General features: G+C 48.9%; 2 protein-coding genes across 2 annotated transcripts; both read right to left on the bottom strand.

The window, feature by feature from the left end:
* Positions 1-1,998: 1,998 nt before the first annotated feature.
* UBA52 (ubiquitin A-52 residue ribosomal protein fusion product 1) lies at positions 1,999-7,482 on the bottom strand. Its single transcript, XM_054980286.1, has 5 exons — positions 7,378-7,482; positions 6,187-6,308; positions 4,427-4,513; positions 3,010-3,112; positions 1,999-2,227 (listed from the first exon to the last, which is right to left on the bottom strand). The coding sequence occupies exons 2-5, from the start codon at positions 6,287-6,289 to the stop codon at positions 2,134-2,136; spliced, it is 387 nt and encodes a 128-aa protein (XP_054836261.1). The 5' UTR covers positions 6,290-6,308; positions 7,378-7,482; the 3' UTR covers positions 1,999-2,133.
* Positions 7,483-9,651: 2,169 nt separating this feature from the next.
* Positions 9,652-18,815, bottom strand: KXD1 (KxDL motif containing 1). The gene is made up of 5 exons (XM_054979920.1): positions 18,732-18,815; positions 17,690-17,788; positions 16,824-16,976; positions 16,516-16,562; positions 9,652-11,105 (listed from the first exon to the last, which is right to left on the bottom strand). The coding sequence occupies exons 2-5, from the start codon at positions 17,782-17,784 to the stop codon at positions 10,879-10,881; spliced, it is 522 nt and encodes a 173-aa protein (XP_054835895.1). The 5' UTR covers positions 17,785-17,788; positions 18,732-18,815; the 3' UTR covers positions 9,652-10,878.
* Between the last annotated feature and the right edge of the window lie 70 nt (positions 18,816-18,885).

Raw genomic sequence — 18,885 nt, 5'->3', positions numbered from 1 at the left:
TTTCTGGTTCCCTGGAAGAAGGGCAGGGCAAAATGCTGCACACAAACAGCAAGTCGTGGCTCTTTTTACCTTTATTATGGTTTTACGTAACAATGTAAGAGCAAGATTTGGATCCAGCAGCCCCTAATAGATCTACTAAATTTCCAGGGCATGACTCTTGAAAATCTAGTCAGTCTTTAAGGGACTACTGGACCCAAACGCTGCTCAATAATTATACCCCATTGCACCTGCCACGAGAGAGGTCAGGAAGGCCAGACCAAGATGGCTACCCATCTGAAAATAACACTACCTTACCTTGAGGTTGGTTGGAAGAAACAACCAATAAGTAGTTTCGGGTGGGGTAGCCATGTTGGTCTGCAGAAGAGCGAGATTCAGATCTAATAGCACCGACAAAGACCAAGTAGATTCCTAGGGCGTGAGTTTTCAAGACCAACTAGATTTCCAGGGTATGAGCTTTCATGACTCTGGAAAGCTCATACCCTGGAAATCTAGGTTGGTCTTTAAGGCGTTACCGCACCCAAATCTTGCTCGATAATTATACCCCCTATTGTGCCTGCCAGGCCAGGAATTGGTGGGATTGCAGCAGAGATTCGACCCCAGGGGATCTCACTTGTCGTTATCGTTCTTCTGCCTTTCCTTCCCAGTGCAACACTATCATACTTTTTACCTAGGAGATTCAGGTTTAAATCCTCACTCAGCCATGAAGTTCATTTGGAGAGCATAGATGATTGGTCTGCCCCCGCTATCTCACAGGGTTGTGATTGAGGACAAGCCACAGAAGGGAAAAACATTTGATGCCTCCCCACAGCAACTTGGCAGAATGGAAGGATAAAAATGCACAGACCAATTCTGCTTCCCTGTTACTTCTGAAGATCCCCCATTCCTTAATTCAATTCTCCCCCTACCCAGCAAAAGTAATCTCTCAGCATCCAGCCAAGCTTCATTGTCCAAAGGTGGCTTGATCCTACAATATCTGGGTCCAAGCAGGCCAGACGGGTATTCATTGTGACGTTACAGCAAACCAGTAACATTTTGTGGCACTTTCAAGAGTAACAGATTTATTGTCCGCAAAAGCTTCTACCTCACTTGAGTTTTTAACAACAGCCCCGAGATTCATTTATTTCCAGGTTTTACCAAAGGCCAAAATACCTCTGCATGGGAAGTTTCCTTTGGAAGAGAAGCCATCTGTTGACAGCCAGAGTGCTTCTGGGCATATATAAGAGGGCCTTTTGTCCAGCAGCACAGAATTGAGCAGAATGCTTCAGGCATCTGACCAAGCGCACTGTGGTTAACAAACACATTGAATAAATTTGCCTTTTAAGGCAATACAAGCCATTTGGTTAACTGAGTCTTCTCCATATAAGGAAAGCCCCTCCCCCCAAATAAAAGTAGCTTCCCAGCTTTTTGAGCACCAGCTGTCCAGCAGGATGCACAATCTTAGGGTGTCAAGCTGATAAAGTCATCAGAGAAACAGGGAAGGAGGAAAGCAAGTCGCTAGTCCTCATAGGCAGGCAATGCAGAGAAGAACCATGATGCAACTGCAGATTCCTCAGCATCCTTCTTGTTTGGGGGCAGAGATCTCATGGCCCCCTTTTGACTTTTGCTGTTCCAACTGTTTTGAATCTGAAGCCCAGTCTTTTTGGCTACATCTTGCAACAGCTCTTCCTCCCTTAGAGCTTTCCACTGTGCAGCTGGGCATTTCTCTTCCCTCGAGTCCTAGAAGACCCACCATTCTACTTATCCCCTTCACCCCCGTTCCCAACAAAGGCCATGTTGTGTATGCAGCACAAGGCTCAGGGGCATGAGGAACAGCACCTTCTGCTTAGGAGGCTTAGGGCAAAGCAGGCGCCTCCATCATGCTACAGCCCTGAGACTTCACACTGGGAAATGGCAGCACAATTTCAAAATGATGTGGCACCTGGAAAGGGGGGGGGGTACACACTCCAGGAACACCAGAGACCCCTTAAAAAACAAAGGTCCACAAATTAAAAAAGCAGCTGACATCAACAAGTTTTATTCAAGCAGGCAGAAAAAGGCCACGTGCCACGAGAACAGGAGATGGAGCATTTTGCCACCAACAGTGCTGAAACCAGGTGGGAAAAGATAAGCATCTGCCCTGAACTTCCACGCTCTTTACTTGACCTTCTTCTTTGGGCGCAGGTTGTTGGTGTGGCCACACTTCTTCTTGCGACAGTTCACGGCCCGGGGGTGCAGGCGGGCGTAGCATCTGGAAGGGCAAGAGGGTGTAATTCAACACACATGCTCTGCAGGGCGCCCTTTCCACATGGCCTTGTGCTGCTAAAAAAGCTAGCATGAATTGCCTGCATGCTGCAAAGGATCCTGGGACACATTGTGGAACTGAGAATGGTCATGCTTTGGTGTGGGGGGGAAGGGGGAGAAGAGGCTGGTTTAATTGTCTACTGAGGGCCCTGTGGGTGTTACAAAGGGGTAGGAGTGCAGGGCACACACAATTCCCAGAGCCTGGTCTTGAGGAACCCATCACTGTGCCTGAATTAGGCAGATGGAGAGGCTGTGGGTGAACAATGGAGCACGGCCTTTGCCCTTTGCCTGGTTCCTTGCAGAATCGCTGCCAGCCAGAGGAGAGTGGATTTGAAAGGCAAAAGGCCTGACTCTCAACAAGGCAGCATCATGCTATCACCCGTCATCAGTGGAAAGTGTATTGGCTCACACAGAACACTGTAGCTCTTGTCTCACAGCTAACGGCTCAGCTTTACCAACCCTCATTCTGTGATCCTTTTTATCCAGGATCTTCTGTATTCAAAACAGGTGCTCTTCCACTGAGGTACGGCCTCTTCCCTCCTATATCCTGGCTATGGCCTCCCATGGGACCACTGACTTCCATGAACCTCTGTCAACTCGGCACTGCTCTATGTGACATTTTTGCAGCTGTCTCCCCTGGGATCACGGGGGGGAGACATGATACCAGTCTACCCGTTTCTTTCCCCTCCCCAGCCAGCGACTCCAGGGGTTGACCGTGGTTTCACATACTTGCGGCAGATCATCTTGTCGCAGTTGTACTTCTGGGCGAGCTGGCGCAGGGAAGGCTCAATGATTCCTCCACGGAGACGCAGCACCAAGTGAAGGGTGGACTCTGAGAGGGAAGAGAGAAGGTTCAGCGGAGAAGGTTTGGCCAGAAGGCCCTGGGAAAGCAGGGAGAATAAACTGGGCACCATGTTCACATAACAGAGATGCCCGGGGCACTGCAGCTGAGAGCCGGGAAGTCCATGGCTCAAACCTCACCCTTAGCTTCCCGGAGAAAGAGCAGGATAGAAACGTGATCGGCATATGGAACACACAGGAGTCAGCAAGGCCCATGTGTCAGACTTCAACTGGCACTGGGCAAGAAGTGCTGTGGGAAAGCACCACAAAGCGTATCTGCTGCCCGAGCACTGCAGATTGGGCGAGTGGACGTGTCTTGCCTCAAGTGGGTCTCGCAACCAGGTTTTTGTTTTTTAACAGTGGAAAATGAAGAACGGAAACCACAAGCACAAGAAGACCTCAGCCTATCCGCGGCCTTTTCACACCTGCCCAAATCCCCACCCCTTTCACACAGTCACTACTACTGCTACCAGGGTCCTGCCTTTCTTTTGCTTCCGCTCACCCTCAGAGAAGCGGAGGGGGGGAGAACACACGTCTTTTTAAAATTCAGAACGGAGTCTCCGATAGCAGTTTGCTCCTTGCTCTGGAAACACAGGCTATTATTGTAGGAAATGGCCCATGTGTGTGAGCATGCACTGTGTGTTCCCCTCCAGCACTTCCAGTTGCTCAAAGCACCTTATAAATATCTTCACAATAATCAAGGCAGGCCAGGATTAGCATATTCCCCCCACTTCCCAAATACTGCAGGCGGCAGAGTTTAACTGAGAGCTAAACTATAAGAGATGAATTACATGAGGACGCTCACGTGAAGGGAGTCGCAATGCTAGCCGGAAGCCGAGTTTTAAAAGACAGATTAGAAGGCTTTGTCAATTTCCCCTCTCTATGGAGCCAGCAAAGTCTGTTATTTCCTCTTTGCCCCCTGAAGGCTCTGTCAGTTTCACCTCCCCTTCTAGGAGGCTAAACAAACCAGATCTTTGTTGGCAGGATTGATTTGATGAAGAAAGCACTTACAAAATGCTAAACGTTTTGGCTCTAACTTCCTATTTCTCCACATAGAAGCCATATCTAAGGGTGTGCCATGCTTTGGAACGACAGCAGCCTCATTGTGGGATGCAGGTTTGTACAAGGCCTTCCTCTGGCACAACATCTCCCGAGTGAAACAGCAGCAAGCAGCAAGTGATGTGGGGGGGGGGGGTGATCCTTCAGGCATTTCATCCTTGTTATTAGGACACTGCTATATTTACAGGGAGAAATTGAATGATGTTACTGCGCCACCCCACCCCGCCAACACAGGTCAGAATGGTACCTTTCTGGATGTTGTAGTCAGAGAGTGTGCGCCCATCTTCTAGCTGCTTCCCTGCAAAGATCAGGCGCTGCTGGTCCGGAGGGATACCTGCCAAGCAAAAGGAAGCATGGAAGTTGGGATAGATGTTCTGTATGCTGCTTAATGCTTCATTTCTAATTATCCAGTATATTCTCGCTGGCTTGGGGCAGCAGGATGTGTGGCGTTGTGACTTTCTTGCTCATCAAGGAGAGTCACCTTGAGAAAGAGATCTGGGGCAGAGGCCTTGACCTGCTCTGTCAAGCAGACTGACGCTTCTGCTCCTCACACTCCTTGTGCCTCTGGAGCTTTGAGTGGCGGAGGGGAGCAGTTTCCCAAATGGCTTATTTTAAGCTGAGTTGTCAATCCCTATGACCAGAACATGGGAAGGGGGAAAGAAAAAATCCAGGTTGACTCAGAGATGGGGGACTAAAGCCCACTCCAAGGCAGCAGGTATGCTTCAAGAGTCTCAGCAGCCCTACTGGTAATAAGAAGCTTCTCCACATTCACTCTCAAGCCTGGGTGGCAGAAGAGAGGAACGGCCAGGCTGGGCTAAGGCTCTGCATTGGAGAACTGTTGTGTTAACCGTTTGCTGCAGTGCAGATGACCCTGACCTGGATAGCCCAGGTGAGCCTGATCTCATCAGATCTCAGAGGCTAAGCAGGGTTGGCCTTGGTTAGCAATTGGATGGGAGACCTCCAGCGACGATTATGGTGGCAGGCAATGGCAAACCACTAACAGTCTCTTGCCATGGAAACCCTTTAAGTCAGCTATGACTTGAGGGCACTCTCATTCTCCTACAGTGCAGATGATGTTATGGACTGTTCTCTAATACTGCAATTAAGAGGCAGCCAATGAAAAGGAGGAAGGGAATTCAAGACCATTTCACACAATGCCACACTGACATAGCATGCTGTCACAAAACTTGACAGCAACAGCAACAGTTTAAAAAGACATTTGATAAATTGCTGGAGGCAAAGTCCATCAACAGAGTATTAGCCAAGATAGCTAAACAGCACCTCCATGTTGAAAAGCAGTATACCTTTGAAACCATTTCCTGAGGGAGGCTTCACTCATTAATAATAATAAAAAAATAATTTAAACATTTGATTTATATACCACCATTCAAGATGACGTAACACCCACTCAGAGCGGTTTACAAAGTATGTTATCATTATCCCCACAACAATCGCCCTGTGAGGTGGGTGGGGCTGAGAGAGCCCAGAGAAGCTGTGCCTGACTTCAAGTGGAGGAGTGAGGAATCAAACCCGATTCTCCAGATTAGCGGCCTGCACTTTTAACCACTACACCAAACTGGCTCATTGGCCAAAGTGGGAAAAGGGGATGGATCATGGCTGCGATCCACCAATGCTCTAAGTTCTTAACTCCCATGCTTATTTCCCCCCCCCCTTGTTTCTGCAGCAATGAGATGTCCCTCTTAAGGCTTCCCTCTTCTACCCACACCCACCCACTTATGAACATTATTATTAACAAGAAGTGTGCTTACACAGCACTCTTTTAGATAAATTAGTGCCCACTCAACAGTGGTGAACAAAATCAGTGTTACTATCCCCACAACACAGCTGGGGATGAGAGAAGTGGCTTACCGAAGGCCACCTGCTGAGCTCATGGCAGTCGTGGGAGTTGAACTAGCGGAGTGCTGTCTCACAACCTAACCACTTAACTACTATGCTACAGCAGCTCTCCTCTGTTATAGCACCTTGACGGGCTGGGGCAATGCTCACCTTCTTTATCTTGAATTTTTGCTTTTACATTCTCGATTGTGTCACTGGGTTCCACCTCAAGAGTGATTGTTTTACCAGTCAGGGTTTTCACAAAAATCTGCATGGTGGCAGCCAAATATCACCTGGTAAGGGGGAAAGGAGGAGACACAGTCAAAACAACAAAGTGTTGGATTTCAAAGCTGAGATGAAATTTCTGCTCAACCAGAAATCTTAGCTTTCACCCCCAAGTTACAGAAGTGGGGCTCTAGAGACTGAGTGAACAATGACCTGCCAAAAAACAACCCAGTAAGTCCATGGTAGATACCAACCAGTGGTTATTAGCCACTATGCAAACTATCTGATAAACAAATGCCGGGGATGACATAAACAAGTTAAACACAAAATGCATTTTTAATTCTTAGGGAAGAGTGAAAACCAGTAACTGTTATCACCACTATTGCTAAGTTTTGCACAATTATTTGCTGACTAAACACCACCAACTACAAAATGACAGCTACCACTGGCCACAGTCCTGCCAAACTCTACTAGTCTGTTGCAATCAATTTCATGGTTCTCTCAATCGCCGAGATCCAGATAACCATAAATTACACATCCTCTGGGGAGAGAAGAAACAGAGCAAGCTGTAAGCTGACATTTCTAACAATACTGGCTAATACACTATGGAATTTAGAGCTCCCTAAATACAGGAAAGCCGCCTTATAATCTCCCCCCAAAATACATATAAAAAGAACGAATAAAAATTCGTAATACTAAATAAGCAGAGCGGCAGAGAGAGAGATGTCATGCAGTGGCAGAAAGGAGTACAGGGAAAAAGCACGTTACCTAGCTAACCTAAGGAACCGAAATAAAAATACACATACTTGTTTGCTATTTAGAGTCTGCCTTTTTCACTGAAACTCAAGGCAGATCACACAATATATAAAAATATACAGTTTAAAATACTCAGAGAGTTACATATGTCTGAGAATATATATTATATGTATGTGTATATATTATATGTTATATTACACACATATTCTCTCTATATATTACAAATATAATACTATATATGTATACAAATATAATATGAACATAGTAATTATAATAAACATATATGCGCCCTTCATCTCCCGCTCCTCCTTCCCTCCCCGCCCCCCCTTCGGCCCCAGCGAGAGTCCCGGGGGGCGAATCGAGCCCCGGCCCGCAACCCACCGGCCACGCGCTCCCTGCAACTCCCCTTGGCCGAACGGAAAGAGAGCGAGCTCCAGCAGCGGAACCGGAAGCGCATTTACGTCAACTTCCTCCGTAATATTCGCCTGCCCGTCACAGGCGTCGTCTGGGCGACGGCGGCCCCTTTCCCCGCCCCTCAAGCAAGTAAGCAACGGCGTGGCGTCATCACGCAAGCCCTTCTTGCCCTCCCGTCGCCGAGGCTCTGGTTGCGGCGCGTGGAAGCCCAGTGAGGAGAGGGGAGCCGAGGTCTGGCTGCTCGCGAGAAAGACAGTTCCGAACCTCAGCTGAAGGGAGAGGGGGTGGGTAGTCGCGGGTGATCGTCCCGCACTTTAGCCGCGTTCGTATGGGAACCGGAAGTGTATACGGCTGGCTTGAGCTCTATGGCGGCGAAAAGGGAAGAAGGGGCGCTCGTTACGTCACACATAGCCCGCCCCTCCCGCCGCCTGACCGAAGAGCCACGCCCACTCTTCCGCGCGCAGCTGTGGCAGCCGCTTCTCGCGGCGCCTGCGTTCCGGGCGGTCGTTTCTTTGGCCGGAAAGCTCAAGGCGTTTGCGGAGCTTTCCGCCGCGAGGCGGGAACGCTCCCGAAGGTGGCAATAAGTAATATTTCCCGCTCCGGGCATGGACGCTTTCCTCTGCGTCAATTGCGACGAAGGCTGAAGTCGCCTCCGTTATAAAGCGCTGAGGCGGTTGCCCGTCCGCGCATGCCCAGAACTGCCCCCTCAAACACACTAATTTCCAGTAGAAAAGAATAAAAGTCCAGTGGCACCTGTAAGACTAACAAAATGAGTGGTAGGGTAGGAGCTTTCACGAGTCACAGCTCACTTCTTCAAATTCTCCCCAAGATATATGGACAGATGGACTCAAGTTCTAGCTAAATCAAAAAGAGTCCAGTAGCACCTTTAAGACTAACCAATTTTATTGTAGCATAAGCTTTCGAGAATCAAGTTCTCTTCGTCAGATGCATGATACAGAGACTGGTCAAATACAGAAGAGGAGGGAAAGAAGGGGAGGAGAGAGAAGAGGCAATTGGGGGGAAACCAAAACATTCCTTTGCTAGTATATGTAAACATCTCCTTTTGGTGTGTGGATCAGTTGGCTTCAAAGGAGTTTGCCCTGTTAGTTTGTAGCAGCCAAACAGCTAGACCATCCAATTCGAATGCAGTATGAGCCTTCGATAACCACAGCTCTCCTTGCCAGACACATCTGACAAAGAGATCTGTGGTCCCCGAAAGCCCACGCCAGGTGCCACTGAGCTCCCCCAGACCCCGCCTCTGTAAAGGAAATCTGTTACCTGTGATAATGTGATAACCATTCATAGTCCCTTTGAAGCCAACTGATTCACACACCAAAAGGAGATGTTTACATATACTAGCAAAGGAATGTTTTGGTTTCCCCCCCAATTGCCTCTTCTCTCTCCTCCTCTTCTGTATTTGACCAGTCTCTGTATCATGCATCTGACGAAGAGAACTTGATTCTCGAAAGCTTATGCTACAATAAAATTGGTTAGTCTTAAAGGTGCTACTGGACTCTTTTTGATTTTGCTACCACAGACTAACACGGCTAACTCCTCTGCATCTATCACGTTCTAGCTGTATCTGAAGGAGGAGCCGTGATTCATGAAAACTAGTACCCTAGCACAAACGTTGCTACTGGACTCTTGCTCTTTTCTACTGCTACAGACTTGACTAACATGGCTACCCATCTTGATCTATCTTTGATTTTCAGAACACTTAGGACCTGCTGCCTCTGGGCATGTGAAGAGTTTATCCCCAGTAGGGCATCCCTCCCCACACACACACTTCTCAAAAAAGGCAGCCTCTTTTGGCATGAGCTGCTAGGGTTGCAAGCCTCCAGGTGGGGGTGTGGAGAACTGGGATTACAACTGATCTCCAGGCCGCAGCGATCCCTTCCCCTGGAGAAAATGGCTTCTTTGGAGAGAGGCCTCTATGGCATTATACCCTGCTGACCTTCCTCCCCCAATCCCACCCTCCCCAAGCTCCTTCCCGAAATCTCCAGGAATTTCCCAACTCAGAGATGGCAACCTGACTCTGATTTTTTCCCTTCCCCACAATGCATTTGTGAAATAACATTGTTCTTACATGATTACAGCCTTCTCCTTTGACAACAAGCTGATGCAATTTCAGCCTCTTGGAAACCCCAGCTGCATCCCCCTCCTTTACCTTTCAGCTAGCAGAGCGTGTCCAGACTCATTAGATCAGCATGGCCCTGGCTCTAGTCAAGGAAAACTCTTCCATGGGTTATCGCCTCTTTATTAATCTCTGTAAACTTGTAGCGGTACAAAAATATTTCTTCTTTGATTTTTGCATCTCATGAGATTACATCAGAGCGAGGGTGGGTAGTTGCCTCACTCTCTCCACACGCAAAATGTTGTCGTTCCTGTGCTGAACTCTGGCAAAGGAACTGTTAATACCACAGCAGAAGGGGGCGAGGGGAAAACTAAAAACCAGACAAAGAACGTGGACACTTTTTGTGGGGCTGTAAACAGAAGGCGACAAACGGGATCGAAACAGAACAAAAAGCAATCCAATTGTTACATGTGACAAGCAACAGGTGATACGTGGCTGTCAGCTGTCTTCTGCAAGGAGACTGCGTTGATGCATAGCCTCTTTTAGCTATAGCGTGCATCAGTAGAGGCCAGCAGCACAGAAGACACGCTTTTACAGTGAGACAGAGGAAGCGGCAGTGGAGGTGACAGAGGCCTTACACCCTGATAGCAGGCCTGTAGGAAAGGGCGGCGGGGGTGGGGGGATACCTTCGGAAATATGTTAGTGCAATCTACCAGAAACCTCACCTGCACAAGCCCTGTACATGGATAGGAGCTGTGGCTTGTTTCAAAGGGGATCTCGGGCATCAGCTGCTTCTAATGAATTGTGCCCCAGGGAGGCACAGCCAGGGGGATACGAGCATGGCTTGAAAAAAGACCAAGCTACCCATTCTCAGTGTGTTTCCTAGCCATTTCCTTGGATTGTCCCTTTCTTGCTCTCCACCCACTGAGGGCTGCAGTTCTGAGAGACCAGCTTCATACATTTTGCCTGAGGGATAAGGTATGGATACAGCAAATGCAAGAGGGCAAACAGCGTAATTACTGTTGGTCTGAAGGGCAGTCAAAACAAATCCCGCTAATGGGAATGTGGTAGTTACTGGTGGCCCAAACCTGGCAGGCAGCCCTTCGGGCAAGCAGTTTGCAATGCAGCTGGCCATCCCCTGCTATTTGGGGGTTCCACTAATGTACAAACTCAACCCACATTTAGCTTATTTGGCATGTGAGGGATCAGCATCATCAGGGAGACGACAGTTCATGCGAAAGCCCCTGTGCCCACGCTGACTCCTCTCTCCCTGGACACGGAAATAAATGGCCAAGACAACACAGAGATACAGAGAAGGAGGAAAGGGATTCCAGTTTGCAGCCCTGACGGCGGGTGGGAGGAAAAGCCCATCACAGCGAGCGTTCCCCAGCAGTCTAGTCCGTCTCATTGTCGTCGTCTGTGATGCTCTGCCCGTTCACAGCCGGAGAGTCGTACGGGCCTTGGGAAAGGTCCTCGAAGTCGTGGCTTGTGGTGGGGGAGATGATGTCGGGGCTGGTGTCGCAGGATTCAGTGCTCTGCTCCGAGGTAGCAATGGTTGTGGCAGTACTTTTGGGGAGGGGGTCGAAGTCGTCGTCTTCCAGAATGGGAGATTCGTGGATATCTGCGAAGGGGGAGAGAGAGAAAGGCGATCTGACACCCCAGCCTCATTCTGGCTTCCTGCATGCACTTGATTACTGAATGAAATGAAGGGCGAGAGAAGAACTGAAGGCACACCCCTGTCCTCTGCTCCTGTTGTGGCTCCTCCCTAAGGGAAAGGGTGTTGACTTCAGTAGAGGTATATCTGGTTTATTTATTATTTATGTCATTTATAGTCCACCTTTCTCACTGAGACTCAAGGCAGATTACATAGCATGAGATTTGTACAATCAGTATCAAGGACATTTCCATAAACAATGTCATAGGATTTTACAAAGACATAGCATGAGCAAGGATCCAATAGAGTTGAAGAACTGCTGAAACAACATAATCAATTATAGGATTAACATTAGATAACATGAAGCACAGGTAGTATATAGGAGTACATATTCAAAGCAACAGATAATATGCAAGGCAACATAGTGGTGAAGTCTATGGTCCCTAACTCATTAGTGAAACATCTGAGACTCCCTACAATACATCCCTCCTATGTGAGTAAAAGAGGCAGGCAACAGCAAACCACCTCTATTAGTCTCTTGCCGTGAAAACCTCACTGAGGGTCGCCATAAGTCAGCTATGACTTGACGGCACTCTCCACCACCATCTTCTGAGTAAAAAGCCTTTTTGAATAATTTGGTTTTGCATTGTTTGTGAAAAGCCAGGAGAGTAGGGGCTCTCCTGACCTCCTCAGGCAGGCCATTCCACAGGGTAGGGGCCACCACAGAGAAAGCCCTTGTGTGGGCTGCTGTTGATTTCACCCATGTGCAGGCTAGCACCTGCAAGACACCCTATTCAGATGAGGGAAACTGCCGTAGAGGGACATAGGGAAGGAGGCGGTCCTGTAGGTATGCTGGGCCAAGGCTGTGAAGAGCTTTGCATGTAATAACCAGTATCTTGAATTGAGCACAGTAGCTGATAGGTAGCCAATGGAGTGACTGTAGGAGGAGTGATGTTCATGCTCCTGCTAACAGTCAAGCTGCAGCATTATGCATCCATTGGAGCCTCCTAGTTAACTTAGATGGGAGACCAATATATAGTGCACTACAATGGTCAAGTTTTGATGTGACCATAGCATGGATGCAGGTGGCCAGATTGGCCGTATCGAGGTAAGAAGCCATCTTCCAGGCTAGAGTGAGATTGCAGTAAGGCATTTTTTGCTGCTGCCTTAACTTGTTTTTCTAGTAGTGCTGGATCCAGTATAACCCCTAAGCTCTTAACCGAGTCTGCAAGGGCCCGACGAACACCATCGAAAGTGGCGAGTCTTTCAAGACCTCTACCTTCCCAACAAGCATCACTTCAGTCTTGTCTGGGTTCAATTTTAATTTGTTATTTTTCAGCCATTTCACCACGGCTGTCAGGTAGCAATCTAAGATTTCTATTGCATCCTGTGGGGATTTGGATAGCGAGATATAGAATTGGGTGTCATCCGCATATTGATGACACCCAGGGCTTTTTTTCAGCAGGAACGCAGTGGAACAGAGTTCCGGCACCTGTTGAAAATGGTCACATGGATGGTGGCCCCACCCCCTGATCTCCAGACAGAGGGGAGTTGAGATTGCCCTCCGCTCTGCGGCGCAGAGGGCAATCTCAACTCCCCTCTGTCTGGAGATCAGGGGGCGGGGCCACCAGCCATGCGACCATTTTCTCCGAGGGCAACCCACTGAGTTCCACCACCTCTTTTCCCAGAAAAAAAGCCCTGATGACACCCCCACCCCTACTTACCTGGCCAGGGGGGGCACCTTCCATGTGCGCCCCCCTACTTACCTGGCCAGGGGGGGCACCTTCCATGTGCGCCCCCCAGAGCGCAGGAACGCTCCCACGCTCCAGAGAGGCCCCGATCCAGGCCAAAACAGGCCTGATCCTGGCGGCTGCTGTGCGCAGGGGCGCACAGCAGCCGCCAGGATCAGGCCTGTTTTGGCCTGGATCGGGGCCTCTCTGGAGCGTGGGAGCGTTCCTGCGCTCTGCAGGGGCCCAAAACGGACCCGATCTGCATCAAAACAGGCCCAATCCGTGCCAAAATGGGCGTGGATCGGGCCCATTTTGGCACGGATTGGGTCCGTTGTGGGCCCCTGCGGAGCGCAGGAACGTTCCCGCGCTCCATAGGGGCCCAAAACGGGCCCGTTTTGGGCTGTTGCGAAGTGCAGAAGCGTTCCTGAGCTCCGCAGCAGCCCCCAACGGCACAATCCAGGGGCTGCGTGATGACGTCACTTCATAGAAGTGACGTCATCACGCTTGCAGGAGCAGGCGCACGCAAAGCACGCGCGCGCACCCCCCCCCCCCAGGTAAGAGCCAGTCCCCAATCTCCTGCTGGGAGATTGAGGGAGCCTGGCAACCCTAGTTGTACCTTTATGGTTAAGTATAGGAAAGGGAGATTTCAGCCTTGAGGCTGTTTTGGGGAAGAAAGGGCTTTTAAAACTAATAACTACATTAGAAAACCTCAACTTGGCAGAGAAATAAGCCATAGCAGATTCTGGGAGAGAGCTCTGTTTTGGGACAGGGAGAGCTACGGTGACAACAATACCATCTTTAGCGTCCATCCTAGTATTCTGACTGTGAATCCTTTGGAGACAGAGATGGGCCGTCATAAAATTGGTGGATGCAAGCGCTGGGCCAGGGCGGAGCTGCAGTGAAAAAACAGCCATGGTCTCTTGGCCTCAGCTCCAGCTGGAAACACCCCAGGACTAATGAACATAAGAAGAGCCCTGCAGGATCAGACCAGCAGCTGATCTGGTTTAGCAACCTGTTTCATACAGCAACCACCCAGACGATCTTGCTGAGAGAGCAGCAGGGCAGAGGCACTGGGACTCCCAGGTTTGCTGCCTCTGAATGCGGAGGTTCCCTTAGTCATCGTGGCGAGTAGCCGTTGATGAGCCTCTCCTCTACGAATCTCCTCCATCTCCTTTTTAAAGCCATGTATGCTCGTGCCTATCATTCCATCTGCTGACAGTGAATCCTGCAATTCAATGACTCATGGAGTAAAGAACTATTTCCTTTTGACTGTCCTCGGCCTCTTTCCCAAGCAGATCTAGGGAGAAGGGGGAAGAGGAGAAGAAGCTCGGTTTATCCACTCGCTTTACACCAGGCATAATTTTATAATACTGTCTACCCTCCCCCCCCAGTCATCCTTTTCCTAAACTGAAAAATCCTAGTCTATCCTAAATTATGCCTGGAAAACCTTTGAAATTATGCCTGAAAAATCCTAGCCTTCTCTCATAGAAAGAAGCTCAGGCCCCTTTAATCCTCTTGACCTACTTCTTCTGTACTTTTTCCAGCTCTGAAATGTTCTTTTTGAGCTATGGTGACCAGATCTGCACATAGTTTTCCGAACGAGGCCACACCACAGGGCATAACATTAGCTGTTTTATTTTTAATCCCTTTCCCATTAATCTCCAGCATGAAGTTTTTCTTTTTCACTCCTACTTCACATTCAGCTGGCGTTTTCATTGAGCTGTCCACTACAGCCCCAAGATCTCCTCTCCCCCTGTCTCAGCCAGTCCGGGCCCCCCACTATATATTTGGCTGGTGAAACAGCTGTAAGTTTTCCTGGTCAAAAGAGATCTTACCACTGTGGTACACGCCCTGGTAACATCTAGATTAGACTACTTCAGTGTGCTGTATAAGGAGTTGCCCTTGTTACAGGTGGTACCCAATGCTGCATTCGGAATGCTGACCTGAGTGGATCATAGGGACCACATCACCTCAGTCTTTTCCCACTTACACTGGCTCCCAATCTGCTTCCAAGTCCAATTCAAAGTGCTGGTATTGATCTTTGGAGCCCCGTATGGCACCACCGGCTCCTATATGAACTAACCTAATCACTCCAGTCATCTTCAGAGGGCCTGCTTTTGGTGTCTCTGTCATTTGACACTAGATAAGCAGCAACCCAAGAAAGGGCCTTCTCAGTTGCGGCAGCAAAACAACTGAGTCTCCTCACATCTATCCCCTTTCATCACTCTCTTTTGCCAGTGCGTGAAGACTTATCTTTTCTGTTTGGAGTTCCCTCACTCACCCTGTTGTGCATTTCAATCGCTTATACATTGTTACTGATTTTAACTTTTTAAAAAAGTTTTTGATTGTTCACTGCCTCGGGGACCCTAAGTTGGGTGGAAAGACTGCATAAAACTTCTAAATAAGTTCATATGTAAAGTTATAATATTTCATTCATGCACATCGCACCATACTCTGGTTTCTCTTCAGATCATACAACTTTCACCAACGTACATCACCTTATGCGTGCCTGAGCTTAACTTCATTTGCCATGATGTTGCCCGCTCACTGAATTTAGAAATCTTCTCGAAGCTCTTCACAATTCTCATTTTTTCTCCATCCTATCTTGATACCAGCAGCAAACTTGGCCACTACACTGTTACCCACAGTTCTAGATCATTTATGGACAAATTAAATAGCACCGCTCCTAAATACTGATCCATGTAGGGCACCACTGTGTACTCCCCTCCACTGTGAAAACTGTCTACCTATTCCTACTCTTTGCTTCTTGCTTTTTAACTTTTAATTCATAAGAGGACCTCCCCTCTTATCTTATGACTACTAAGCTCACTCGGGAGTCTTTGGTGAAGCACCTCATCAAAAGCTTTGCCAAATGCTGGCATACCATTTTAAAGATTGCTCAGATAATGTATGCAGTGTGAGCAGACAGGAAAAGCAGCTGTCAAAAATTATCAGCCATTCCATTACTCTTGAGCGTGATCAAGAAACAGAATCCTGAGCGGGGTTGTGCAGATAGGAACGGGGCTTGATACACAACAGCTGAAGTTAACATGGGGAGAGATTAACGTCCCTTTGGAAAGCAGTTTCAGGGCTAGAACGAAGACGGAAGGAGGCTCCCAAAGCTTCCCTTATTATAACATATGTAGGGCTTTGAATAATCCTAAATACTTTGCCACCTGTGCTTTGGATTTGAATAATCCCAAGCACACGTGGCAAAGTATTTAGGATTATCACTATATCTAATAGTAAAGCAGCAGGGCTCCATTCCAAACTACAAAAACAGCAAAGCAGGACACCTGCCCAGAAGGTCTGCACCTAACTCAGGGAACTCCCTAGATACATAGAATGATAGGGCTTTGAAACCCCTAAAGGTCTTGATGAGGAATGAATGTGTTTCACAAGGCTGTGGAAAACAGTTGGAAGTTCCTTAAAAGAAAAATGAAGAGGGGGGGGGGGGAAGAGTCCAAACTGAAACAGGAAGCTTTGTGGACGGGGATTTCCTGTTGGTAATATTCCCACCCCACAATCCCCCCGGACCTCCAATTTATTACCACTATGTGCAAAACGACTTTCAGGTCGAGGATTAGGATAGTTGTGCCATGTTCAGGAACAGAATTGGAGAGGACAGACAACATGGTTGCACTCACTGCTAAAGGCCTCTGGATACTGTTTTGCTAGCTTCCCTTTCAGTGTCCTGCAAAAGAGAGAAAGTGAACCATAATCAGGATGAAAGTAACCAGAAGACAGTGCTACATAAAAATATAGGGATCCCTAATATCCATGATCTTCATTCAAAGTGGTCCTGTTAGGCTATGGATCCTGCAATTCCACACACACGGACAGAAGGGGATACCCAAGAATCTCAGCGGCAGAAACGAGGCTTGGTGAAGTCTCAGGAGCCGGACGAAGGGCCAAGCAGAGGGCCCTGTGGTCAAGAGGCGGCCTGCCCACTCACCTGATTCTCCGGAAGATGCTGTCCAGGTCTTTCTTCATCTCCACCAGGGTCCGGGTATGGTGGAGGAAGCGCTCGTTCATCTGCTGCATTCGCACACAGGACAGGTTGTTGAAGTTCAACAGCATCTCATTGGTCTTCTCAAATCGGTCAAGCCTGGGCAGGAAGTCAAACTGTTTTTATTGTGCTAGGTCAGAAATATATGGGTGAACCACCTCCGTTATTGCTACCTGGGGCCAAGGACCCATCCTTAGGAGAGTCTAGGAGACAAGCAGCCTCAAATAACTGGGGGCTGCATTAAATTCAGTCCTTTTGTCCTTCTGAAGGATCTCAAGTCAGCTTCCCACTGACAGCCGAGAGACAACTCCCTTGTAGGCACCCCATCAGAGCCAAGCTCCAGGGTAGAAATTCCATCTTTCCAGGGTTCAAAAGAAAGCCTCTCACCACAGAAGCTCTTGAAACAAGTTTATTGCAATGGCCTGGAGATCTTCAAGTTCCGCTCTCAACTGGAAAGTCACTGCCTCCTCACACTTCTGTCCCTCTGCACTCTTCGGCCCCAAAAGCGGAAGCTTTGTCACTCTATGCCCTTGCCTCTCCCACTCACCTTCAGCAATCTTCAGGTACATCCAGCATTGGCAAACAGTTGCACAGGACTGCACCAAGAAGAGAGGAAAATATGCTGCTCTACCTTCCACCAGACTCTCCACCCCCAATGCAGGTAAAGCATGTAAGAACTCTGGGGGGGGGGTCAGGATTATCAATGTATAATATTTAAACATGAACCATGCACAACTAAATAAACGCAATGCTCTGACGGCTGAGTGAGAAGGAAATAATATAATGCCAGAGTGAAGAAACAGGCTACTCACATGTTCTTTTGAGCCAGGATGATAGCATTTACATCTTCTGAGTTCACCATGCTGAGAACCCGGCTGCAGAAAACACCAGAGGCAGAGGGCTCCATCGTACTGCAAAGGATAAAAATGGAGAAAAAAGGCTAAGAGACAGAGGGGTGGAGTGGTTAGTAAGGAAGAGGAGGACCATGTTCAAATTCCCACTCCAACATGAAGTTCACTGTATGATACTTCTTCTGGCTGATCCACCTCCTGAAGTTGTTGTGAGAATAACAGCAGGGGAAGAGGATGAGAGACACCTGTTCTCTTTGAAAAAAGGGCAGGATAAAAATCTAATTTAAAAAAATTGAGCAGGTGAAGGAACAAAAGTGGCTTCCTACACTGCAGAACCTAATTGCAGTTATGCAACAGAAAGCAGGTGCTGTGTGAGCACATTTCTTCCCATGCCTCAGTGGAGGCAAGCGCAAGCTAGCACAGGTGCAGCAGAAAGCAAGAGAAAGTAAACAACTGCAGGGACTCCAGGCCAACCAGACTCAAGGAGAAACCAGGATCGCATGCAAATTTGTTTTGCAGCCTGGGGTTGCCAAGTCCAGGTTGGGAAATATGTAATCTCGGGAGTGGAGTCTGGGGAGAGGACCACAGCAGGGTTTTATGCCACAGAGTCCATCCGCCAAAGTTGCCATGTTTCCCAGGGGGGCTGTTCTCTATGGTCATTTGCAATTCCACGATATCTCCAGGCCACCCTTAGGTGGGGGGTGTCTGCTGACTGCCTCAGTGAGCCATGGCTGGTGGAGGGTGGCAGCTGCCAGGGCTCACCCACTCACCTTGGCAGGTGCACCCCTCCCTCCTTGCCCCACCCCAATAAGCCCCTCCCACGCACAAGGCGGGGCCTGCGCCCAAAGCCCCTCCCTCACACCAACTTTGGGGCCCCCAGAGTAGAGCTAGCCCCGCCCCCTGCCAAGGCCCGCCTCCCAACAGCTGCAGACTCAGCAGGTCCCGCCCCATTGTCAGTCAAAGCCCCACCCCCTTGCACAACAGGTCTCGCCCACCCGAGTACCTGAGCGGGCCTGGCCGGCCGCAGCTCACATGCCGGGCGTTTGAGGGAGGCGGAGCAGCGGGAGCCTGCCGCGAGCGAGCGCGGGAGAGAAGGAGCGCGCCCTTCCCTCAGCACCAGAGCCGCCGACGAAGAAGCCACTCTCTGCCCATAGGCA

This window comes from Eublepharis macularius, chromosome 5 (genome assembly GCF_028583425.1).
Source record: "Eublepharis macularius isolate TG4126 chromosome 5, MPM_Emac_v1.0, whole genome shotgun sequence".
Lineage (NCBI taxonomy): Eukaryota > Metazoa > Chordata > Lepidosauria > Squamata > Eublepharidae > Eublepharis > Eublepharis macularius.
The sequence above is the reverse complement of the archived record's forward strand: the minus strand, read 5'-3'. Positions and strand labels throughout refer to the sequence as shown.